The following is a 23,847-nucleotide window of genomic DNA, read 5'->3' as shown; positions in this document are numbered from 1 at the left end:
GAATACACATCTTGCCCTTAGTTAGGCAGGCAGTCCAGTAGCAGACAGACTATCTTAAAGTCAGTAAATATTAGTGAAGATTTACTTTGAGACTATTAGGTCAGGAAATTGCTTGAACGACCATTGTCTCGACAGAACAATCAGTGCATAGCTTTTAGCCCTTGCTAAAGCTTAAGGTCCATCAGCCTTCCAAGTCTCCTGTTGTACTTTCATGATAGTGTAGACAATGGATAGCTTCCAGCACCTTAATAAAAAAAAGTTTTTAAAAATATAAATAAAAGACAAAAAAAATAAAGGAAATCAAAAGAGCTTTAGTGGTCTTGGGCACATAGTTATACACAGAAATATGTGTGTCATTAATTACAGGATAAGGAAATTATGTGTAATGGACCTGTTTTAAACTGTCCCAAATCCTTGATTTCTGTATTCTTTTTTTCTTGTGATTTGTGATCTCAACTTGTACCATTTTTATTCTTCCTTGAAGATTGATCAATTTGAGATAATACTGGAAGGATTCAAAATAACTCTACACTCTTATCATTTCTTCTAATCTCCTCCTTCTTTCAATAACGTGTTTTATACAGATGCCCTGAATTAAGAAGTAGAACTGTCATTCTGTTCCCCTGACCCAAAGTGTTTTCTTGCCCTCATCCCATCCTCCTTGGATTTCTTTGCAGGCCTCAGTTGCTCGTATTAATGAAACTAGATGAAGATTTACACGTCAAGCACCCTCGCCTCCTCACCTTTGCTTCACAGCTTAAAGCAGGAAAGGGCCTCACTATTGTGGGCTCTGTCATTGTGGGGAACTTCCTGGAGAACTATGGTGAAGCTTTAGCTGCTGAACAGGTAAAAGCCAAGGTTTATTGACACTGTGGAATTGTGCTTACAGTTTTGTGATGTTACGTAGTAAGACCAAGTTATTCCCTTTCCTGAGTCATCTAGGAAATTTCCCTCTGAATGCTGGCTTTTGAACAATCCTATTCTACCATATAATAAGGTAAGCCAGAAGATAGTAATGTATTCTTTCTTCCTATTTAAAGCATTTCTAAACTATAAGATTATCAAGACTAAGCACTATTTCCAGAAGACTCCAGACATTGACTCAGCCCTGTGAGAAGTCATGTAAATAAATAAATCTTTTCTTCAAAATACGGAGATGATTTTTTTCAAGCTTGTGATAAGGAGCAGTGAGCAACTTTTCTTTCTCTTTACTAATCTACATGGTATCATGAGCTAGATTTCTTAGCTACTTCTAATTTGCTTACTTAAAATTCTCCCTGAAGAAGAAAATAGTTTTCACTCTAATATTTCTTATAAGTGATAGAACCAACCCTTTGTTTGAAGAAATTTTCAGTTACATTTCAAAAATTTTGCTGGATTCTATTTTATTTTGGAATGCTTTGAACAAAAAGAAACAAACAAAAAAAAAAACACACAAAAAACTAGAAATGCTGGAAAAAATATTAGTCCAGAATGATGGTAAAAATAAATAAAAAGCACAGGATTGGAAATCAAGAGACCTTGTATAATATCCTAGCTACATTACTAACTTAATCTGTTCCCTTAGGAATTCATATCCATTTTCCACATCATTATTTCCTTCACCTTTCCACCAAGAGGGTAGAGTAAGAGTAAATGAAATATCTCCAAATTGGCTTGAATAAAAGAATGGTAAAGCAAATACAGATGTCATCAGTAATCACCATTAAAATATCAAAAAGAATATGGAAATAGGAGAGAAAAAAAAAGAAAATCCTAAAGCAAAACTGAATTATTAGAGCCCGACCAGCGTGGCTCAGTGGTTGAGGTCATGGTTCGATTCCTGGTCAAGGCACATGCCCAGGTTGTGGCCTCAATCCCCAGTGTGGGGTGTGCAGGAGGCAGCTGATCAGTGATTTTCTCTCATCATTGATGTTTCTATCTCTTCCTCTCCCTTTGTCTCTGAAATCAATATAAATATATTAAACAAAAAACCCCAAACTGAGTAATAAGATTAAATTTCTAGTAATATGAGTCAGGGCATGCCTGACTGAGGAAGGAAGTGTTATCAGGGAAATTGAGATATCCTTTTCCCTACTGAGTGCTTGGGGGTGGAGTTCTTATGATATCTCGAGAAAAAGAATTTTCTGAGACTCACACAGGAGGATGAAGGGTTTTTATTTGCATGGAATTACATCCCTGGGTTTCCAGTGTCCCATTTCCCTTAATCTAGTCCTGGAAGAAGTGTAGCTAGGGACTAAGTAGAGCTAAAAGCAAAGCCAGGGTCCACAATTTCTGTTCCATGTAGCAGCAAGGTCCAGTTCAGCATCAGGCTAGTTGCAGTCTATTAGTCCATTGTGTGTGTCGGTGAATGTATGGGAGCCAAGAGAGTGAGCCCCGTACAACAAGGGTCCCAAGAGAAACCAAGAGCACAAGAGTACGAGAAAACGAATTCCTTTTTCAGGGAATTAAGTATCCTAGATTTTGCACCTTTGCAGTGCCATGCCTATTCTGGCCAGTGATTTGTTCCCAGGTATGACTGACAGACAACTACCTCTCCTAGTCCCCCCAGCTTTACTGGATATGTGTTACCTCCCTCCCTCCCCCTGTTCAGTCCCTTCCCCCAGCATCTATAGGGAATAGACCAGTGGCTCCCTGGGAAGTGTAAAGCTTTAGCTTCCTGGTGAAGCTGCCCAAATGACATGTCTATGTCTATAATATTTGGCCTTTCCTTTGTTCCTTTCCTGCTATTAATAACTAGAGGCCCGTTGCAAGAAGATTCCTGCAAGAACAGGGCTTCTGGCGGGCTTCCCTCCTGCCACCGCCACCCCTCCCGCCCCCCGCGCTTTCCCTCCTGCCCCCCTGTGCTTTCCCTCCAGCCGCCGTCCTGTGCTTTCCCTTCCCTCCCACCGCCGCTGCCTTGTGCCTTCCTTCCCGCCAGCACCACTGCTCTGCACTCCCCCCCCACACACTTTCCCTCCCGCCGCCACCGCCGCCTCGCTTTCCACCCCTCTTCTATGCTGTCTTTAGTCTTCACTCCCCGCCTGTGTATGCAAATTAACCGTCATGTTTGTTGGGTTAATTTGCATACTCTCTCTGATTGGCTGGTGGGCGTAACAGAGTGATGGTTAATTTGCATGTTTCTCTTTTATTAGTGTAGACTAGGTTAATTATATAGGTATCCTTCCTCCCTGAGAAAAAGGAACCTCTTTGTAGTCTTTCAAAGGAGAAATGGACGAAGGTCTCTATCTTCTTATAATTGCTTCATGCTCTCAGCGGGGTGTAGACCTGCCTGTCCTAAGGCTCAGAGGTTCTCCCTGTCTGACAGAGGAAGAAGGGAGCAAAAGGGAATGGAATCTTCATGTAGGGAAGGGAGCTTTTGCAAATTCCAGGTCAGTCTGGTGTCCCTGAGGGTGACACAGTGATGTCCAGGAGGATGACACATTGGACAAGCTGGCATTCTGGTTGTATTCTAGAAATAACTTGACAAGAAGATTAAAAGGCATAATCAAAAGTGAGGAGACTTATAGTAACTAAAGGTCTAGTGAATGGTAAAAACTCATGTGATAAGGAGAAAGAGTAACTTACAGCATCCCCAGTTAGGTTGGAGGAGTGGCTTCCCTGGAGGCAGGTGTGTCACACCTGTCTGAAGCTCTTTTGTCCACTCAAGTTAAGCTAAGGGAAATATTCTAGGATTTCCCCCATGAGACACTGGGACCTTTTCTGTTTGCACCATTTGGGCAGAAAAGGGAAAACAGTTTCAAGCAAAGCTGTTAGACTGTCCATACTTCATTGATTCAATCATAAATCCAGACTGTTGAGTCTCATTTTTAGGACAAGGTGATGCAGATGGCTTCTACTGTGAGGCCTATATTGTGTGAGCAAGCAATCAGGTAAATTAGGATATAGACATACATTCTGTGAAAACAGAAGGAAACAAAACACAGAGGTTAATGTTCATAGCAAATCATAAACTAGTTGAGAAGCCATCCAGATATAAGGCTTTTGGTGGAATGGAGTTACACAGTGACAGTCTGATAGTTTGTCTGCAAATAGAACATCCCTGGTGATGTCATCAGGTGCTGAGGCCTGTATGGCATACATAGACACAGCCTTAAAAACAAAATTTTGAAGACAGTTAACTGCATTGGAGTCTACTATCTATAATTGAACATAATAATTTTCATTAAAATATAATTTTTCTCCCTAAGATTACTCTCATTTTCAGACAGGCTGTATCAAGGCCTGATTATTTGCATAAACAAGAACAGCAATTCATCAAATCGATCACAGGCTTTTTCAAATTTGTTTTGCTGGAATTTTCACAAGGAATCTTTAGATTGACCTTTAGTGAGCAGTCGGCCCCTCAGAGTGGAGAGGCCAAGCTGTAGTTGCCATCAGGCTTTGCCTGAAATATCTGTAGGTTTGGATCAAGTCCTCAAGTCCCTGAGCTGCCCAAAGGTGTCTTTAGCTTCTTTTCTTGTCATCTTTCAGGAAAGCAGCCTTCATTCCTTCCCTGGAAACACTGCCATGAACCACATGACCAAGTAAGGTATAAGGCCATTTCTGCAAGTGGCCTTTGATTGGCTTCAATCAGCTTTGAGAGTCATTAAGGCATTCTGGTAACATTTAGAATCCAGGCATGTCTCTCTCAGACATGGCATTCCAGTTAAAGTCTGATTAATAAGACCACATAATTTGGAGCTAGACTTATTGGATTTATGCAAAGAAATGTATTGCCATGAACCACTCATTAAGAATTGCCATATTCTGGCACTGGCCTATGTTTAAGTGGTTAGAGCATTGGCCTGCGCACCAAAGGATCTCAGGTTCAGTTCCGGTCAAGGGCATGTTCCTATGTTGTGGGTTCGCACGCCCCAGTCAGGGCTCATTTGAGAGGTAACCAATCAGTGTGTCTCTCTCACATTGATTTTTTTTTTCTCTCCCCTACCCTTCCTTCTACTCTCTCTCTGAAAAGCAATGGAAAAATATCCTCGGTTGAGGATTAACAAACAAACAAAAAAGAATTGTCAAATTCTGGAGGGATAAGGTAGGGAGAAAAAGCAAACACATTTCATATCTTTTAGAAACATAGTCTTCTTCACTGGCAAATTCACTGATACTTTAAGAGACATACTTCCTTGGAGACAGGTATACAGCAAAACTCACTGATTTAGCAACTCCTGGGTGAACTGAATTTGATTGATTGACTCAGATAGCTTAGGCTTAGCTAAGATTTATTTCTCAGGCTCTGCATTTCAACAGATGGTTCAAATAAGAATCCTTGGAGACCAAGTATTAGTATTTCAGAGCAGAGAGTCTTCTTTGACAAACCCAGAATAAAATTTCATACCAGAGTAGTACTGTACTTGAGAAATAGAGACTATATTACCGTTTAATTCAGGGAAGAAAAAAATGAAACAATCTTCCATCCCCTTTTATTCTCTTAAAAGGAGGAGATTCAATAGCTGACAGAAGCATGGGGAGGCGCATGACATTTTAGTCACCATGGGGTCCCCTGGCAGTCCAACCTAAGCCGACTGGGGGGAACTGAAATTTGCTCACAGTCCAAAGTCCCTTTCCATGCCTGAGATAGAGACCCTTCCCAAAACAGTAATATAATTGTCCAGGTATGGGGCCTCTAACTCTACAGGGAAGATTCTGAAAAAGTCCAGCTCTTTTAACTTGCAATCTGTTGGCTAGCAATCTGTTGCTGTCTCATGTTTCTAACAGCCTCAGTCCTTTAAGAGGCTTGGCAGCATAAGGCAGTTTCCCTTAAGTCTGGCTGGAAAGAATTTAATACACCAGACACTCCGCGCGCCCCCTCCCCCTCCCTGGCACACTGTCACGAGATTCGGGGTGCTCACCCTAATTCTGCAGGCTTATTCCCAGATAGCGTTGAGTCACCGTTGAGTCACCTGCACGCACACACGCACACTGTCCCAGTGAAGGAGAAAAGGCAGGGAGATGAAGAAGGAAACCAAGCTGTGCCCACAGCAGCTGGTCACTGTGGCTGGGAGTCCCTTCCTCCTGCACGCCACTGCAGGGGTTGGGGTGAAGCAGTTGGGTGCTTTGGGGAACTCAAATGGTGCAGGGGCTAGGAGGTAGAACTCGGAATCCCCAGCAGTAATCTCAGCCAGCATCCGCCACTGGGCTCCCCTTGTGCCTTGTGCCTGCGAAATTCAGAGGGGAAATAGGCAGTGGCCCCTTAAGCCCCAGGCTAGGGGCGAGGGTTTTTCTGGCCCCAGAGTAAATTTTAAAGTAGCTCATTTGTTTTTTCCTGGCACCCATCTACATATTGCCCCTGGGTGTTCCCTATCCTCAGTCTGAGTCCTGTGGGGTGGGAACAGAGGAGACAAAACTGAGAGAATGTGGAGAGGTGGAGGGAGAGAAGGCCTGCAAACTGGGAGACCGTGGGCACTAGGAATTAACTTTGTGGCAACATAGGATTGCTGGCCACTCCCAGGGCTTAAAGAAGCTGGGGTTTGTTGTTGTTGTTGTTTAGCTAGGAGCTGCCCTTGAGCCCCTGTTTCTCCACAGGCCCTGGGGCTCAGTAAGGAGCAATAGCTCTATACCTGCAAAGGCATTTCCAGTGGCTGTCCTTTCCTAGGCCACGCTGTCTGATTCTGTGTGCCTGGGCTGCTAAATAGTGCTTGGTGCACCTGAACCAGCAGCACCAGAGGCAGTAGAGGGCTGAGATAAGGAAATGGACCAACACTAGAGAGAGAGAGTTAAATGGGTGATAAAACGCCCATCTTAGGGAGGGGAGGTTTCATCTCACCCCAATCCAGTTCAGGTTTTCATCCTTCCCAGTGCTGGCCAGATGCAGGCCCGAATAGCTACAGGCACTGTCAGATTCTATTTCTTCTGCTTGCTATTTCACTCTGCGAGTGCTGGTTTGGAGGCCACGAGGAGTGGGAAGGAAGAGAGATGCTTTCCATACTTTAATCCTCTTATTTAGTCCCATCTGGGTCACCATTTTATTATCAGGGAAGTTGAGGTATTCCTTTCCCAACTGGGGGTGGCATCCTTAAAATATCTCAAGAAAAAGAATTTTCTGAGACTCTCACTGGAGGATGTGATTTTTATTTGCATGGAATTACATCCCTGGGTTTCCAGTGTCCCATTTCCCTTAATCTAGTCCTGGAAGAAGTGTAGCTGGGGACTCAGTAGAGCTAAAAGCAAAGCCAGTGTCCAGAGTTCCATGTTGCAGCCAGGTCCAGTTCAGCATCAGGCTAGTTGCAGTCTATTAGTCCATTGTGTGTGCAGGCGAATGTGTGGGAGCCCCCACAACAAGAGTCCTGAGAGCCAAGAACACAAGAGTACAGGAGAGCAAGTTCCTTTGTTCAAGGAATGAAGTAGCCCATATTTTGCACCCTTGCAGTGGCCACACCTGTTCTGGCTAGTATTCTATTCTCAGGTGTGGCTGATATACATGTTCCTTCTCTAGTTACCCCTAACTTTACTGGGTACACCTCTACCTACCCCCTTTCCAGTCTCTTCCTCCTTGATCTGTGTGAAATAGACTGATGGCTCCCTGGGGAGTGGTAAAGCTTTAGCTTCATGGTGCGAAGCTGTCCAAATGACATGTCTGTAATATTTGGCCTTCCTTTTGCTCCTTTCCTGTTATTAATAACTAGGTTAATAATAACAGTATCAGAAGGAGATCTGTTCACACTCATTCTGGTCAGTTAGGAAAGAATATTGACTATTCATTTTGTGAATATCCCTATTCTTAATATTTTAGATATGTTTCAAAGAAAAAACAATAGAAGGAAAGCCAGAGGACCTACATCAGGGGTCCTCAAACTTTTTAAACAGGGGGCCAGTTCACTGTTCCTCAGACCGTTGGAGGGCCGGACTATAGTTTAAAAAAAACTATGAACAAATTCCTATGCACACTGTACATATCTTATTTTGAAGTAAAAAAACAAAACGGCAAAAACACCCGCATGTGGCCCGCGGGCCATAGTTTGAGGACACCTGACCTACATAGAAAACCACCTATATATACAGGGTGTCCCAAGAAAATGTATACATACTTAAATGGCTGATAGCTCAATTTTGAAAATGAAATGTATTTTAATAAACACTGCCTTTATAATTATTTAAACTGTGTGTATACATTTTGGGGGGACACCCTATATATAGTAAGCACTTAGAAACTGAAAAAAGACAGCCCTGGCCAGGTGTCTCAATTGGTTGGGGCACCGTCCCATACACCAAAATGTTACAGGTTCAATTCCTGGTCAGGACATATACATAAGTAGCAGGTTCAATCCCTGGTCAAAGCATGTGCAGCAGGTCTCTCTCGCTCTCGCTCTCCCTTTCTTCCTCCCTCCCTCTTCCCTTCCTCTCTCTCTGAAGTCAATGAATATATCCTCTGCTGGGGATTAAAAAAAAGTGAAAAAGACAAAGGGTCATGAAATTTCATGGGGATAATGTTAACTTTTTGGACTTTTCTATAGGAGATATGGTCTTAGGCAGAGTTTGGAAAGAGGAATAGAATTAGAGACGGAGTAAAAAATTAAAAGGTCCAGGATGAAGCAATTCGGTGTTGAAGTTCTGTCTCTCTTGCAGACCATAAAGCACCTAATGGAGGCAGAGAAGGTGAAAGGATTCTGCCAGCTGGTGGTGGCTGCCAAGCTGAAAGAGGGTATTTCCCACCTCATCCAGTCGTGTGGCCTTGGAGGCATGAAGCACAATACGGTGGTGATGGGATGGCCTAATAGCTGGCGCCAGAGTGAAGATTCTCGATCTTGGAAGACTTTTATTGGTACAAAACATTTCTTATACTATACCCGTGGTCGGCAAACTGCGGCTCATGAGCCACATGCGGCTCTTTGGCCCCTTGAGTGTGGCTCTTCCACAAAATACCACGGCCTGGGCGAGTCTATTTTGAAGAAGTGGCGTTAGAAGTTTAAGTTTAAAAAATTTGGCTCTCAAAAGAAATTTCAATCCTTGTACTGTTGACATTTGGCTCTGTTGACTAATGAGTTTGCCGACCACTGTACTATACCAAGGGCCCAGATAGGGCAGTTAGTTAAATCCCTGTTTCCCTAACCCCAGCCCCTAGCTTTGTTAGTAGATGCTATGCCATTGCTGAAACATGCTCTTATAAGGACACCTAAATAACTACTGGTAATGATAACCTTATTCTACTCATCCCGTCTAGCTTTACATTATGTTCATGAATTATGTATCTCTGTCAAGTCTTATGTTAGCAATTATCTCTGAAATTGACATATTGGTGAGTCCCATATTGACATTCTCAGTGCTGGCCAGATGCAGGAATTGGAAGGGTTGCCCTCAGCTTCAAAATCTCCCAAAATCACATATCCCCCCTTAGAAATGTAGTAAATAGAATATATTTGGTAATGTGCATCACAGTATTCAATCTAATTCTGTTAGCTTTTTAGTCTTTTCACAGTGGTTTTCATATTTGTGGTATACCTACTATGTAAATAGGACACCTTGCTCAAAGAAATGTAAAGGAACATTATCCTTGCTTTCCTGCCGTGGTGGGAAGCAGGGCAACCCTAAGGTTCTTCCCTGCTTGTCCTGATTCTCTTTTCTCTCCCTAGGCACAGTTCGAGTGACAACTGCTGCCCATCTGGCCCTGCTAGTGGCAAAAAACATCTCGTTCTTTCCCAGCAACGTGGAGCAATTTTCTGAGGGCAACATTGACGTGTGGTGGATTGTGCATGATGGGGGGATGCTCATGTTGTTACCATTCCTACTTAAACAGTACAAGGTATTTTAGACATCTTTTTAAAAAGTCTTCCTCCCTTAACTTCTGTCCCATTTATTAGATAAGATCTTCCTCTTCGAATATATAGTGTTAGGGCTTAGAATCAGAAGAGTTGGGAATTATTCTTGGCTCTCCAGTTTCAACCTTATGAGAAATATTTTCTTTGTAGTTAATATTTACCTATCTCTAAATGAAATCCCGTAAATTGATAGTTATATGTGATTTCTTGGAAAAAAACACTAACAAGTAAACATATTTTTATTTTATTTTATTGATTTCAGAGAGGGAGGGAGAGGGAGAGAGAGAGAGAAGCATCAGTGATGAGAGGGAATCATTGATCGGCTGTCTCCTGCATGCTTCCCCACTAGGGATCAAGCCTGAAACGCAGGCATGTGCCCTGGCCAGGAATCATGTGCCCTGACCTCCTGGTTCATAGGTCGACACTCATTCACTGAGTCACACTGGCCTGGCTAAACACATTCTTAAAAAAAAAAAAAGGTCTTTCAAATTTGGAAAAGCAAGGGTAAACGTGCATGTTTGTCAATTAAACTGAAATTTAAAATAATATAGTCTATAAGCATGGTGTCAATATGCTCTCTGAATAAAGCACCCTCTTAATGTATCACACACCATCTTTTCCTTTTTTGCCAGGTGTTTTCTTGTTATGAAATTAAGAACTGCTTAAAATAGTCCTGACCAGGTGGCTCAGTTGGTTGGAGCACTGTCCCATACACCAAAAGGTTGTGGGTTTTATTCCCAGTCAGGACACATATTCCTAGGTTGTGGGTTCAATTCCCAGTGGGGCGCATTCTGGAGGCAACTGATCAATGTTTCTCTCATATTGATGTTTCTCTCTCCTCCTTCCTCTTTCTCTCTAAAAATCAATAAAAACATATCCTCGGGTTAGGATTAAAAAAAAAAAAGACCTGCTTAAAATAGTATTTAATGTGTTTCTTGTCAAACTTTTGCCCTAGAACAATAATATTGCAAGTAGGAAGCTAAGAATCAATACCCTGATACTCTAGCAAGATGTTCTAGGCAACAGTGCCTTGTGGTGTAAGAAATAAGTCACTTTTGCCTTTTTACATAACATTTTCCATGTGTGTACGGCCCTTTCTCAGGTGTGGCGAAAATGCAACATACGGATCTTCACAGTAGCCCAGCTAGAGGACAACAGTATTCAGATGAAGAAGGACCTGGCCACCTTCCTGTATCACCTGCGCATTGAGGCAGAGGTGGAAGTGGTGGAGATGGTGAGAAAGCTGAGTGTGAGACCAAAGAAACCACCCTTCACCCACCCCTCTCCTATCTTCCTAGTACCTTTTCTGGTTGGGAATTCTTTGGCTGCAAATGTGGATTAATCCTTTAGTTCCAAAACAACCCTAATATATTGATCTAAATAAGTAGAATGTGTATGTGAAGTGTTTGGTGGTTTTTAAATTTTTTGTTTTCTTTTTTGTTACATAGCCCTGATATTTCTGTCAGATTCCTGTCTGCTTAATATAATTTCATTAAGTTTTCATTCATGTATTCATGCTAAAATCACAGCTTAAAAAAAAAACCACACCTAGCAGTATTAAAAAAGAGACTAGAGTTGTGTTTTGTGTTTTAAGGAAACATGTAACGGTTAGATTATGGACAGGATTCTCAAGGCTTCTGGATTTGATCTATAATCCACAATGTCATGTTTATGTGGCTTAATGACTAAACAAAGTAGGAGTGAAACTTTGGTCGACATTGTGATACTTTGGTTTAATTTTGTGAGTGAAGATGAAAATGTGTGGTTCATCCTGCTTTCTCCTTTGTGTTTCTTGCCCACTCTGATATATGTGGCAGCACGACAGTGACATATCAGCTTACACCTATGAACGTACTCTGATGATGGAGCAAAGGTCCCAGATGCTCCGGCACATGCGACTCTCCAAAACGGAGAGGGACAGAGAGGTGAGACCTTGGTGCATTAATCTGATCCTGGCCTATGAAATCTGTCACTGAAAGGAATGATAGCGTATTGTTTTTATGAGATGACAAATTCTTCTCACTTTATCAGTTATCCCACTATAGTCACATTATTGTTTCAAAATAATTGAAAGATGAAGCATGAGGGAAAATTGGGTATAGAGTCAGAGCTGTGTTGGGCCTTCCGCAGGCACAGTTGGTGAAAGACCGGAATTCAATGCTACGACTGACCAGCATTGGCTCTGATGAGGATGAAGAGACAGAAACCTATCAGGAGAAGGTGCACATGACTTGGACAAAAGACAAGTACATGGCATCCCGGGGGCAAAGGGCCAAGTCAATGGAAGGATTCCAGGACCTGCTTAACATGCGTCCGTAAGTTTTCCAGCTCACAAGCTTATCATATGACAGTATCCTAATCAGGGCCACAGATGCACCTTTGCCAAGATACACAAGATGGAATCTGTTCATCTTACCCCAAATGCAGCCATCTCTCTGTTGTTTGCCTATTCATACCAGCTACCAATTAACACTGTACACAAGGTAACCATCCTTCTTCTTTATACCGTGTTCCTGGTATAAACAGGCAAACATAGAATGAGAAAACCCAAGGTGTTAATATTATAAGGAAGTCATTTTGTTCATTACATCATTCATACTCAAAGCAAAAAAGCTCTAGATCTCAAGTTTTTTAAGGTTGTTGATGATATGCCTCATTTTCTGTTTGCCTTAACCACCTCTCTGTCTCCCCACCTTCTTCCCCTTTCCCTCTGCAGGGACCAGTCCAATGTGAGGCGGATGCATACAGCAGTGAAGCTCAATGAGGTCATAGTTAACAAGTCCCATGAAGCAAAGTTGGTTTTGTTGAATATGCCAGGGCCACCCCGAAATCCTGAGGGTGATGAAAACTGTATCCTTTCCAAGAGTGGAGCTACCAGTAGGGAAAATATTAGTTTGCTTTTTATTTTTATATATTTCAGAGGGAAAGGAGATAGAAACATCAATGATGAGAATCATTGATTGGCTGCTTCCTGCTTGCCCCCCAATGGGGATAGAGCCCGGAAACCCAAGCATGTGCCCTGACTGGAAATCAAACCATGACCTCCTGAGCCACACTGGCCAGGCTTAGCTTGCTTTTTAGATCTGACTACTTGGCCACTGAGTGATTGTTCCTGCCAAAATTTTCCTCTTGAAGATGGAGACTTTTAAAAGTCTTATTAGACAAGGAATCTTACAAAGCAGTGAGATTTAATCTTCTTTTAAAGAGTTGGGGTTATAATATGTTCTCTTTGAACCCTAAAGAGACTTTTTTTAGGTGGTATATTTGCAACATTACTTCTAATATTGTGTATGGAACCCTTTCTGACAATCCCAGAGACAGAATACCCATATCCTTTCTCCTTTTCAGGCTCTACCCACTTGCAAAGCCTCTTTCTTTTGGGTGCCATTAGGGGAGAAGCAGCTGAAGTGGACCCTCCTCTGAGGGGAAAAAAGAGATAAAGGAAAAAAACCAGGAATTTTTTGAGACCGCTTCAGCACTGCAATGGTGACGCCTGGCCCATTCCCACCAGTAGCACTAAGGAAGAGATTTTTTTAAAAAGGAAAAAAGAGCTGGCAGAAAGATTCTACTTGAGTAACTTCACTGAGAAAATGTGTGTTCTCTCTAGAAATCTTAACGAGCTGCCCTGTTATGGCTTTTCCTTTTTTGGCTTATTTTGCTACATAATATATTACACATTACTTGTGTGTTTTCCCTATTTAAAAAAAAAAAATTTAGAAAAAAAAATCTAACAAGTGGAAAAGTCTTGTATTATATATGCAAAGGGACTAGATCCTTGGATTAATTCACAGGGTGAAATTGAATTACAAAGTACAGTCTTCCAATTCTGAGTATGCAATAATTAACACAAGCATGTTGATTTTTTTAGCTTTCTAATCAGATAAACTCTGATTATCATGGTACAGGTTGTAAAGTGTGCTCTTCTTCTGCCTTTGTCTCCTTGACAAATTCTGAAGACATGGAGTTCCTAGAAGTGCTCACCGAGGGACTAGAGCGAGTCCTCCTTGTCCGAGGTGGTGGCAGCGAAGTGATCACCATTTATTCGTAATTTCCTCCTGAATGACTGCTTGGCTTTATGTTTCCTAAAAGGCTTCTATCCTCAATGAGTGCCAGCTCTTTACTACCAGTCCTACCAACTAGAGGCCTGTGTCCTATACACATCATCTGAATGAATTCTTGACAAGCTGAGCCTCAAGTACTTGTGCAAAAATGTAACAACAGTTCTGCTCTTTGCTCCCATATGATCTGCCCCCCTTATAGAAGCAAATATTCCCTCAACATTAGGAAAATGATAATTACTAAAGCCATGGCTATTCCAGTTGAAGGCAAGTTAGAATTAACAAGCTAACCAATAAAATGAATTGTCAGAAGGCCTTCCCTGAAATGCAACTGAAGACAAAAAGCAAGTACATATCCAGCATTAAAGATGAGTCTCAGAAGTCATGGTTCAACAGAGGAAAAAAAGTCGTCATTCTAAGGAATTCATGGCCAAGTGTATGAGGACCTAACATCCCGGTGAAGATAACCTATGGCAAGCCAAGATGAAAACCTTTTTTAGCTAATTTTCTTGAGTGTATCCACTGCTCTGCAGGGTACTGATATACAAAATCTGAAATATGGCTGCAGCTTCTACTTCGTCCTCCAAAACAAGATTTCCCCCAAAAAGCAGTATATGTACACATACTGGGTTGTTGAATATTTCAGCTGTTTGTTTTCAAACCCCACTCTGTGATTAAGATTGTAATGTAGGCAGTGTTAACATGGAAAGTTTCAAACAGCAGAGTAAAAAATACTTCTTTCAGGTTCTTTTCAAATGGCCAAATTAAGGAAATTCTAAGATAGCTATTAAGATTTACTGAAATATAATCTGGTTACCTATGTGACATGGGCAAACATACAAGCTATTTTCTCAGAAATACAGATAATGATGTACACTGACCAATAGGTTCACCTTTCCTTCTCTTTTTATGTCCTCTGGGTTAGCAGACACAGGTCAAAAATCATAGGAACAAACACTAGGAAGCTTGGCTAAAATTCTTTCCTAAAAGGTTTCTATCTTTTCAAGGGGAAATCCAGCAATGGAATTCGAAGTTCTAGAGCCGTATTCCTACAATAGTGCCAACGTTACTGAGATGCTGCTACTCGCTTACCTAGTTCACTAAGGTGGCATACACTGGCATTGGCCCATTCAAGTAACTTCTTTCACTAAGAAACCTGTGGACTCACTTCTAAAGCCATGTGAAGACCTGAGGCACTCACCCAAATGCCACGTATGCGCCTTTTCCTTTCCATTTTAATTCTTCACTCTGACTGCAGAAACGTGGCTCTGAACTAGGAGACTGTCCAAGCCAGTGGTCTTCTGCCGGTTCAGTTTTGCTTTCGAAGCTTTACGTATGTTCTGGAAATACGTATGCAAGCTTAGCTGGTCTGCCAGCTTACTGATCACAAAAACACGCTTTTCAAGCATAACAGTTATTCTGTCTGACTAAATGGTAATTTCAAATATATGAGGATAGGTTATTTAGAAAAACTGTCTGCCTATACTTGTGGCTTTAGAATTTCACTTTATTGATCAATAGTGGCACTTTTTTGATTACCCATTAGGATATGGAGCAAGCTGACCTAGATACCAGCAGACTATTCATTTGACCTTTACAGGGAAAACCCTTCAGTATGACTTAAAAAAAATGAGTCATTTCAATGTATTCCTTTTACTTTTCTTTCAACCTTCAGGCCCAGTCAGGGTAGCAAAGCAGACAGAATTTTTGTCTTTTATTCTGCTCCTTCCTGCAGAGGGTAGAAGCATTTACTGCTTCCATTGCAACACTCCATTGTTTAGTTGAGTCCAGCAGGACAGGTTCCCCAGGACTCAAAATATTGAAGATCCATGATCTAAAAGTCTACCGGTCCAGGAATTCCTCTACATTTACACACACCTCCTGGCCAAAGTGATATTTATATATATTTCCATATAGAAAAAATATGGGCAGAAGTTAAGGTTAGTTTTAAAAGCATTTTGTGGTTAGAACTCTATAAGGGATAAGGGAATTCATGGCTATTAATATAGCCACTACTTCAGCCCCTAAATACAAAATCATTGTTACGTGGGAAAATGGTTATTAGGCCAGATTTAAACTCATCTCTATCTAGAGCATTTCATGTCTCTGTGTTGCTTATGTTGTTTGTCTACAAAGTATCTTGTCTCTTTAATCACTGCAAATAAAGCAATACCGAAAGCTTAACGAGAATGCACCTTAGGGGAAGGAGTTTTGTTTCAGGAAGGAAGAGAAAGAAAAGACCTCCTCCTGCCTTTTGAATAAGATCCAACTTTTAAGTCTTAGCTATGACTTTACCAGGGCAGGTTATGATAACATACATTTTCCAATTGCTGGCCCTCTGCCTTCTATAGCTTTCTTAAAAGCTGAAGTTTGAACTGCAGCATCTGCTTGACAGGTACCTGGTTCCTCTTGGCAGGGGAAAGATGCCTACTTTGTAACTTCCATTGCCTCAGATTCCTGTGGCCCCAACGATTCCTCCAATCCTCATTCCCCCTAAATGTATTAAAAATCCATTGTGGATATTAAAGTAGCAATTTACTGTAAGCATATTTATGTCTTTTTTTTGTCTGGTTTATTTTTCTTTTCATCATGTATAATCAGGATCCAGCATTAGTTTCTTACACCTTCCACAAGTGTCTCCAACAGAAGTTTTACGTCCCAGCTTATGTTAAATAGAAGTGAAATATTAAGGAAAACAGATTTAAGAGAAACCTATATAATTTTTTTAAAGCATTGTTCTTGACCATTTAATTTATTGAAAGGAGATGCTGCTGTGGTTCTTGGTTTAGCAGCAACTATTCTTTTGTTTACATAGTTATGGTTTTATTTGTTGTTTTGCTCTGTACTGAAAACATAAATAAAGTTTTCTACATTATTTTCAGTCAAGGGTTGTGGCACAGTTTCTTTGTGTTTGTAGTGATATATACATTATCTTTCTAGGATGTCTGGAAAGAAGGGTGCTTTTGGTTCTTTTCAGCACGAGTGATAATGTTAGGGGTGAATATGCGGAGGAGTCGTCACTAGGGGTAAAGAAGGTTATAAATGAGATCCAAATACATAGTCACCAGGTGCTTCTTTCTCAAGCTCACAAAAGCAGTCCACCACCACTGAACTCCATCCTCTGAAACAAGAAAGAATAGGTGAGTGGGAATGAGCGCTGAAATAACTTCCTGAATCAAGTACTTAATACTTTAATCACAAGTTATTTTATCCTTAAAAAATAACTTCCAGACTCCTAATGGATCTTATTTCTTAAAAAATGAGCTCTAGCCCTGGCTGGCATTGCTCAGTGATTAGAGTATGAGCCCCACACACCAAAGGGTCAAGGGTTTAATTCCCGGTCAAGGGCACGTACCTGGGTTGCAAGTTCAATCCCTGGCCCAGGTCGGGGCACATGCAGGAGGCAACCTATCAATGTGTCTCTCTCACATCAATGTTTTTCTCTCTCTGTGTCTCTCTCTCCCCCACCCCCCCGCCCCCCATCCATCCTCCCTTTCATTCTCTCTTGGGTGAGGATTAAAAAGGAAATGCACTCTACCATTTTTAATCCCCTACATCAAATGGATCAGCTATTTACTGTCCGTTACAACTGGCCCCAAAGTTAACTTTTCTTCTGCCTTACCTCAGGAGGTTCAATGAAGGCTAACCAGTCTGATGCATGTGTAGGCAACAGTCCCATGGACTGGCACTTATAAACAGCCAATGCCAAACCCATGAGATTTCCAATGAGATACACCAAACCCTGAAGGAACTTCTGGCTTGAACTTTCTAGCATCTTGAAAGCTGTTGGGATAACAAAGTGCCAAAACAAACTTTTTTAAAAGTATGAATCAGGCACATTAATTAAGATATAAATAATACACACCAGCCCACAGTGAAATAGCAAATAGAACTATTAAGGTGAACAAAATCCATGATAAGCTCTGTTTTCCCTCCATGTCACCACCACTACCATCACTGTCCTGCACACCCTCTCTGCTACTAGCCAAGAGCCATGCAAAGATTTCCAATATGGGTTTTGCCTAAGAATTTACCTTTAATTCTTAAAACTTTTGTAAGGGTTATTAGTTTAAGAATACTTACTGGCTGAAATGGCCATAAGTGCCTGAATGGGTCGCCAAGCCATCATACACACCATCATAGTAGGAAAGATGGAGATAGTATTGCCTGCCATGTACATGATGAAGAGGTTCATGGGAATCTGTTTGAGGGGACCCAAGGCAATGTCCCAACAGCGCTAAAACAAAGACACAATTTTAACCTCTGAGCACGACCCTCAGTCCCACATTTATTGTATCACTGATGTTAAAGTCAAATGAACACAATTTTCAATTTTGTGCATCTGACTGAGCTGACACCTCAATTTCACCACCTCTGGCCGCCACCACATCACCACAGGAAGCCTGCTCTTCCACTAAAGATAAGGCATCCTCATTATGTGTCATGTTTTTCCCTATAGATTTTTCAGTAACTCAAAGAACTCAAGTTATACAAAGCATGTTCTTTGATTACCATGCACTCAAGCTAGAATAACAAATAGATAACCAAAAATCCATTATGAGTTGAAATTAACAAATGTACTCTAAATAATTCATGAATCAAAGAAATTATAATAGAAAATATAAATATTTTTTAACTGATCAAAATACATTTTAACACCTGTGGAACATAGCTAGAACTCTGAGAAATTTATAGCTTTAAATACAGATTAGAACACTAAAAATAAAGTAAGCATCTATTTCAATAAGTTAGAAAAAGAACAAATGAAAAGGAAGAAAATGAGAGTAGTAATTAGTGAGATTGATGTTAAATCAAGCCAACGGTTGTTTTTTTAAAAAAATGAATAACATCATACTGGTGAGCCTGATGAAGAAAAAAGGATGGAAGATAAATATTCAACATCAGGAATGAAAAAGGGACATCTCTATAGGTTTTGCAGATATTACAGTGATCCTACTATGAATTTTAGGAAACGGTACAATTCCTAAAAAAAAAAAAAAACAATTTACCTAAATGGTATAAGAAATTGTAAATACAAATAATCCCATAACTGTTTTAAGAAACTGAATCTGTAACTAAGCCCGTCAGATGGTTTTCCTTGGCAAATTTCAAACATTATAGGAAAAAATAAAGCCAATCTTATACAAACATAGAGAATAAAAATGAACACTCTACAACTCATTACATGGGACCTCATAAATACCAAAACCTGACAAGGACATTATGAAAAAAGTTTATAGACCACTATCAGTCATGAACATAAATGCAAAATATTAACAAAGCAAATCTAGCTATATAAAAATAATATACCACTATCCACTTGTATTTACTCACATTAAAAGAATAAATGCCCATACTTGTAAATAAAGTTTCCCAATGTGTCATTTACATAGATCATTTGTAAGCTTAAATATCAAATCATCCATACAACAGAACTAAAGAAGTATTTTATAATAATCTTTCCTTTAAAATCATGCCATGTTAATATTTTTACTATCATGTATTATGTTACAATTTGATACCAAGATGAAAAATGATACTTATCAAGAAAAAAATTGAGAATAGCCGTCATTTTCATGTTGTGAAAATCACTGGAATTTCATGAAACAGAGATCACTTAGTATTGAATAGCAAGGCTGAGAGGAAAGAAAGTACAGGCACTGTTCTAGGCACTTGGGAGACAAAAACCTGGAGCTTACAACAATGAAAAGATAGGTAGTAAAATAAGTAAACTGTATCATGTATATGAATGACACGGAGAAATGTAAAGTGGGAAAACAGGATAGGGAGTGCCATGAGGGTAGGCTTCATTGAGATAAGAGAGCAAGCCATAAAGGTGCTGGGGGAAGAGTATTCCAGGAGAGGGAAAAACAAGTACAAAAATCCTTAGATGGGAGCTTGCCTGGCATATTTAAGGAGCAGCAAGGAGGCTAATCTGACTAGACGGCAGTGAACAGAGGGGAAAGTGGTAGCCCTGGACCGGTGGCTCGGTTGGTTGGAGAGTTGTCCCATATACCAAAGGGTTTTGGGTTCGATCCCAGGTTGGGACACCTATGGGAGGCAGTCCATCAATGTTTTTCTCTCCCATTGATGTTTCTGTTTTTTTCTCTCTCTCCCCCTCATTCTCTCTCTCTAAAAATCAATAAAAACATGTCCTTGGTTGAGGATTAAAAAATAAAATTAGCTTTGGCCAGTGTGGCTCAGTTGGTTGGATGTCATCTGGTGCACTGAAAGGTTGCCAGTTCCATCCCGGTCAGGGCACATGCCTGGGTTTCAGGCTTGATTCCCAGTAGGAGGCGTACAGGAGGCAGCCTATTGATGTTTCCCTCTCACATCGATGTTTCTCTCCCTCTCCCTTATTCTCTCTAAAAATTAATTTAAAAATAATAAATAAAATAAATAAAGGGGAATGTGATAGGAGATTAAGTCAAAGATGTTACAAGGGGCTTAGTCAATGTAGAGTTAGGTAGAACTTTACAGAGACTTTTGCTTTTACAATAAGTGAAATGAGTTACAGAAGAGTTTTAACAGGAATGATCTGACTCATGTTTTAAAAGGATCATTGTACTGGATGCTGTGCTGGGAATAGACTACAGGGGTAAGTAGTGAAACCAATTAGAAATCTGTGGCCGAGAGGGGCACAAGGAATCTTTTGGAGATGAAGAAAATGTTCTTTCAAGATAGTCGTGGTTTCAAGGTGGTATACCACTATTAAAGCGCATCAGATTGTACTCTTTAAAAATCAGTGGTTCTCAACAGGGGGCAGTTTACCTCCCTGGAGACATCTGGTAATGGTGGAGACATTCTGATTGTCCCAACTGGGGAAGGGCACTTTTAGCATCTGATAGACAGAGGCCAGGGATTCTGTTCAACATGCTACAATGCACATACCGCTCCCACAATAATGAAGACATCTGGGTGAAGGATGGTAGTGGCTATGATCAGGATGATAGGTGAAAGTAATAAGCAGTAGTAAGATTTTGAAGCTATTTTGAAGATAAAGCCAACAATATCCTGACAGGTTATGTGGTGTAAGGAAATTAGGGTACAAAAGGATGACTTCAACTGAAAGGCACTGCCACCAATAAATAATTTTCAACCTACTTTCTTATGCCTGAGGTTCTACATGTCTTTTCTTTCTCCAATTCTTCAGCACTTTTGGGGCTGATATGTAAACTACTGTTAACACTAATCTCAAGCAGTTGAGCTACCAAAATATTCAGGATAAGGCCCATCTACAGTAAGATATTCACGTGCTGCCTGGGAGAGAAGAGAGGGTGGGTAGGTGAGGACTAGCCCAAAAACTATGGTGACATCTATACCTCTGTACCTTCTCCACCAGGATCCGGTCCGTCTCTTGCACGCTGGTGTCCGGCACTTGCTTGTCCAAGTAACCAACTGGGTACAGCGAGTCTCCTTGACCACCGCCCCGGTCACTTCGGCCCCTAAAGAAGCAAACCAAGAAACAGGCTGCTCAACCACCAGGCATGGCTCAGTGGTTGAGCGTTGACCTATGAACCAGAAGGTCAGGGTTGGATTCTGGTCAGGGCCCAGGCCCAGATGGTGGGCTTGATCCCCAGTAGGGGGCCTGCAGGAGGCAGCCAATCAATGATTCTCTCCCATTGATGTTTCTTTCTCTATATCCCTCTCCCTTCCTCTCTAAAATCAATAAAAATATCTTTTAAAAAAAGAAAAAAATAACGAAACTAAAGCTGTGGACTCCCACATTTCCTGTTCTACTACTCATAGGAGTTAAGATCTTCAGGTGCACCTACCCAGATTACGTCAATCCCCCCTGTAGGTTCGTCAGATCCCTGCCTACTGGGAAGACTGAACTATGCATCCTTGGCACAAAAACCTCCACGGCTTCTCCGCTGGCTGCCCAGGAGTCGTCTTGGTGCCACCCATCCAGTCCAGGTCCCATGCCTCGGGGGCAGTTCTGGGGGCAAGGCCCTTCGCCCAGGCTCCTCACCTGCTGCCTCCTCCAGGCCCGCTCAGCTCAATGGCCCACTTGAAGCGCCGGCCTCGGTTGGCCACCAGGCTCCCCTGGGCCGTCATGGCCAAGGACGCCTACTAACGCCGCGAAGCTGTTCTGTCTAAGGCGGCCCCCGGAGCCTCAGGCCCCCTCAGCGTCCGCAGCGTCTGGTCCCAGTCCGCAAGCCCACTTCCGGCGCGTGCGTATAACGTCACTTCCGGAGGCGGGGCGCAGAGTCCGTGGAAGCAGCAAGCATGGCAGGTGAGAAAAGCTGCTAGAATTTAACTCTTCCTAAAGCGACTCCGGGCGCCCCTCCTTTCTGAAGAGGCCTGCTGTGTGTTCGCTGGCCCCGAGGCGCACTTTACGGGGCAGAGGGAAGGTCCGCACTGACTCTGCTTTAGGAGTTGAAGCCAAGAAAAGGTTTTCAGGTTCCTCCGCTCTCCCGGAAAGGACGAGATTCAGAGCTCGCTTTAAATCCCGGTTTCACCGCGGATTGTGTGACCTTGAGTTATTTAGCAGCTTCCGAATACTGGATGTCCACTGTGTTCCTGGGACTTGGTGTTGATTATTTCATGTAAGTCTCACAGTAACCCTGGGAGGTAGGTAGTGGTATCCCCGTTCTGCACCAAAGCTAGGAGGCAGTGGGCGTGGGAAGGCTCGCGGGCTCGAGATTCGGATGGCCTCCTTTGGAATCCTGGCTTCATTGCTTACTTCTGTGACCTTGGGGAAGTAAAATTGTTTATATTGCAAACCTCTTCGTATGTAAAAGTTGAATAATGTACCTGTTTTCAAAGTTTGTTGTGAGGTTAAATGGTGTGCTCGGCACATGCCCATGATGTGCTTTTTAATGTCATTAAATAATCTACAACATTATTTGTACTGAGTGGGTTTTGTGTTCAGTTGTACTCCTATAGCATAATTTAACCTATTATTGGATACTTACGTTGTTTTCTGTTTTATTTTTCTCTTTTATAACCCATGTTGCTGTGAATATCCTTGCACATCTTTCCTTATTTCCTTAACTTAAATTTTTAGAACTACAATTGGTAGATCAGAGTCTGCACATTTTAAAGGAATTTTCATTTAAAACGCCCACTTTAAAAAAATTACATTGATTTATATGCCACCCCTAGCTGGTTTGATTCAGTGGATAGAGCGTGGGCCTGTGGACTGAAGGGTCCGGGTTTGATTCTGGTCAAGGGTACATGCCCAGATTGTGGGTTCGGGTTGTGGGCTCCATCCCCAGTGGAGGCATGCAGGAGGCAGATGATCGATGATTCTCATCATTGATGTTTCTCTCTCTCCCTCTCTGAAATCAATAAAATAATATATTGTTTTTTAAAAAAATAAAGTAACTTATACAAAATGAGTATACTATAATTACATTATGTAAAATAAAGGGTAAAACTTAGAAGAGAGGGAGTACATAAAAATGTTATATATTGTATTCTGGTAACTTTGTGCAATACTGTCTGATTTTCAATCTATTCTTGTCTTACTCTTTTTTAAAAAATATATTATTATTGGTTTCAGAGAGGAAGGGAGAGGGAGAGGGAGACAGAAATGTCAATGATAAGAACCTTTGATCAGCTGCCTCCTGCACGCCCCCTACTGGGGATCGAGCTCACAACCCCAGCATGTGCCCTAGACCAGAATCAAACCCGGGACCCTTCAGTCCGAAGGCCCACACTCTATCCACTGAGCCAAACCAGCTAGGGCTCTTGTCTTATTCTTTAATACATTTTAAAGGAACACTTTAAAACATTGTTAGTGACTTGAATCATATATTCCTTCCCTTTTAAAGTACTCCCCTACATGTCCTAACCAGTTTGGCCAAGTGGATAGCGCATTGGTCCGGGAACTGAAGGGTTCTGGGTTTGATTCCAGCCAGGGCATGTACCTTGGTTGTGGACTCCATCCCCAGTAGGGGGCATGCAGAAGGCAGCTGATCAACTCTCATCGATGTTTCTAACTCTGTATCCCTCACTCTTCCTCTCTGTAAAATCAATAAAAATAAATTTTAAAATAATAATAAAGTGCTCTCCTACAGCCCAAGCCGTTCCTC

The 23,847-nt window shown here is 41.5% G+C and overlaps 2 protein-coding genes across 6 annotated transcripts in view; one reads left to right on the top strand and one right to left on the bottom strand.

Annotated features, from left to right (window-relative positions):
• Positions 1-16,693, top strand: part of SLC12A6 (solute carrier family 12 member 6) — a 107,118-nt gene extending 90,425 nt beyond the window's left edge. For all 3 annotated transcript variants that reach the window (XM_054716388.1, XM_054716387.1, XM_054716389.1), the window contains 8 exons: positions 678-846; positions 8,560-8,755; positions 9,564-9,733; positions 10,852-10,983; positions 11,567-11,674; positions 11,880-12,064; positions 12,466-12,599; positions 13,706-16,693. In XM_054716388.1, the coding sequence (XP_054572363.1) occupies positions 678-846; positions 8,560-8,755; positions 9,564-9,733; positions 10,852-10,983; positions 11,567-11,674; positions 11,880-12,064; positions 12,466-12,599; positions 13,706-13,797 (1,186 nt within the window). In that variant the 3' untranslated portion in view covers positions 13,798-16,693. The remainder of the gene's footprint in view (positions 1-677; positions 847-8,559; positions 8,756-9,563; positions 9,734-10,851; positions 10,984-11,566; positions 11,675-11,879; positions 12,065-12,465; positions 12,600-13,705) is intronic.
• On the bottom strand, positions 16,525-21,997 carry EMC4 (ER membrane protein complex subunit 4). 3 transcript variants are annotated; one of them, XM_008142951.3, is made up of 5 exons: positions 21,780-21,995; positions 21,138-21,252; positions 17,891-18,044; positions 17,430-17,590; positions 16,525-16,928 (listed from the first exon to the last, which is right to left on the bottom strand). In XM_008142951.3, exons 1-5 carry the CDS (start codon positions 21,863-21,865, stop codon positions 16,893-16,895), a joined length of 552 nt encoding a protein of 183 aa, XP_008141173.1. In that variant the 5' UTR covers positions 21,866-21,995; the 3' UTR covers positions 16,525-16,892. The 3 variants fall into 3 exon arrangements, with proteins under 3 accessions (XP_008141173.1, XP_008141175.2, XP_028003220.1); XM_008142953.3 differs by lacking the exon at positions 17,430-17,590 and having other exon boundaries at positions 21,780-21,997; XM_028147419.2 differs by lacking the exon at positions 21,780-21,995 and having other exon boundaries at positions 21,130-21,190.
• Between the last annotated feature and the right edge of the window lie 1,850 nt (positions 21,998-23,847).

The sequence above is a fragment of the Eptesicus fuscus genome, chromosome 5 (assembly GCF_027574615.1).
Source record: "Eptesicus fuscus isolate TK198812 chromosome 5, DD_ASM_mEF_20220401, whole genome shotgun sequence".
NCBI classification, from domain to species: Eukaryota; Metazoa; Chordata; class Mammalia; order Chiroptera; family Vespertilionidae; genus Eptesicus; species Eptesicus fuscus.
The sequence above is the reverse complement of the archived record's forward strand: the minus strand, read 5'-3'. Positions and strand labels throughout refer to the sequence as shown.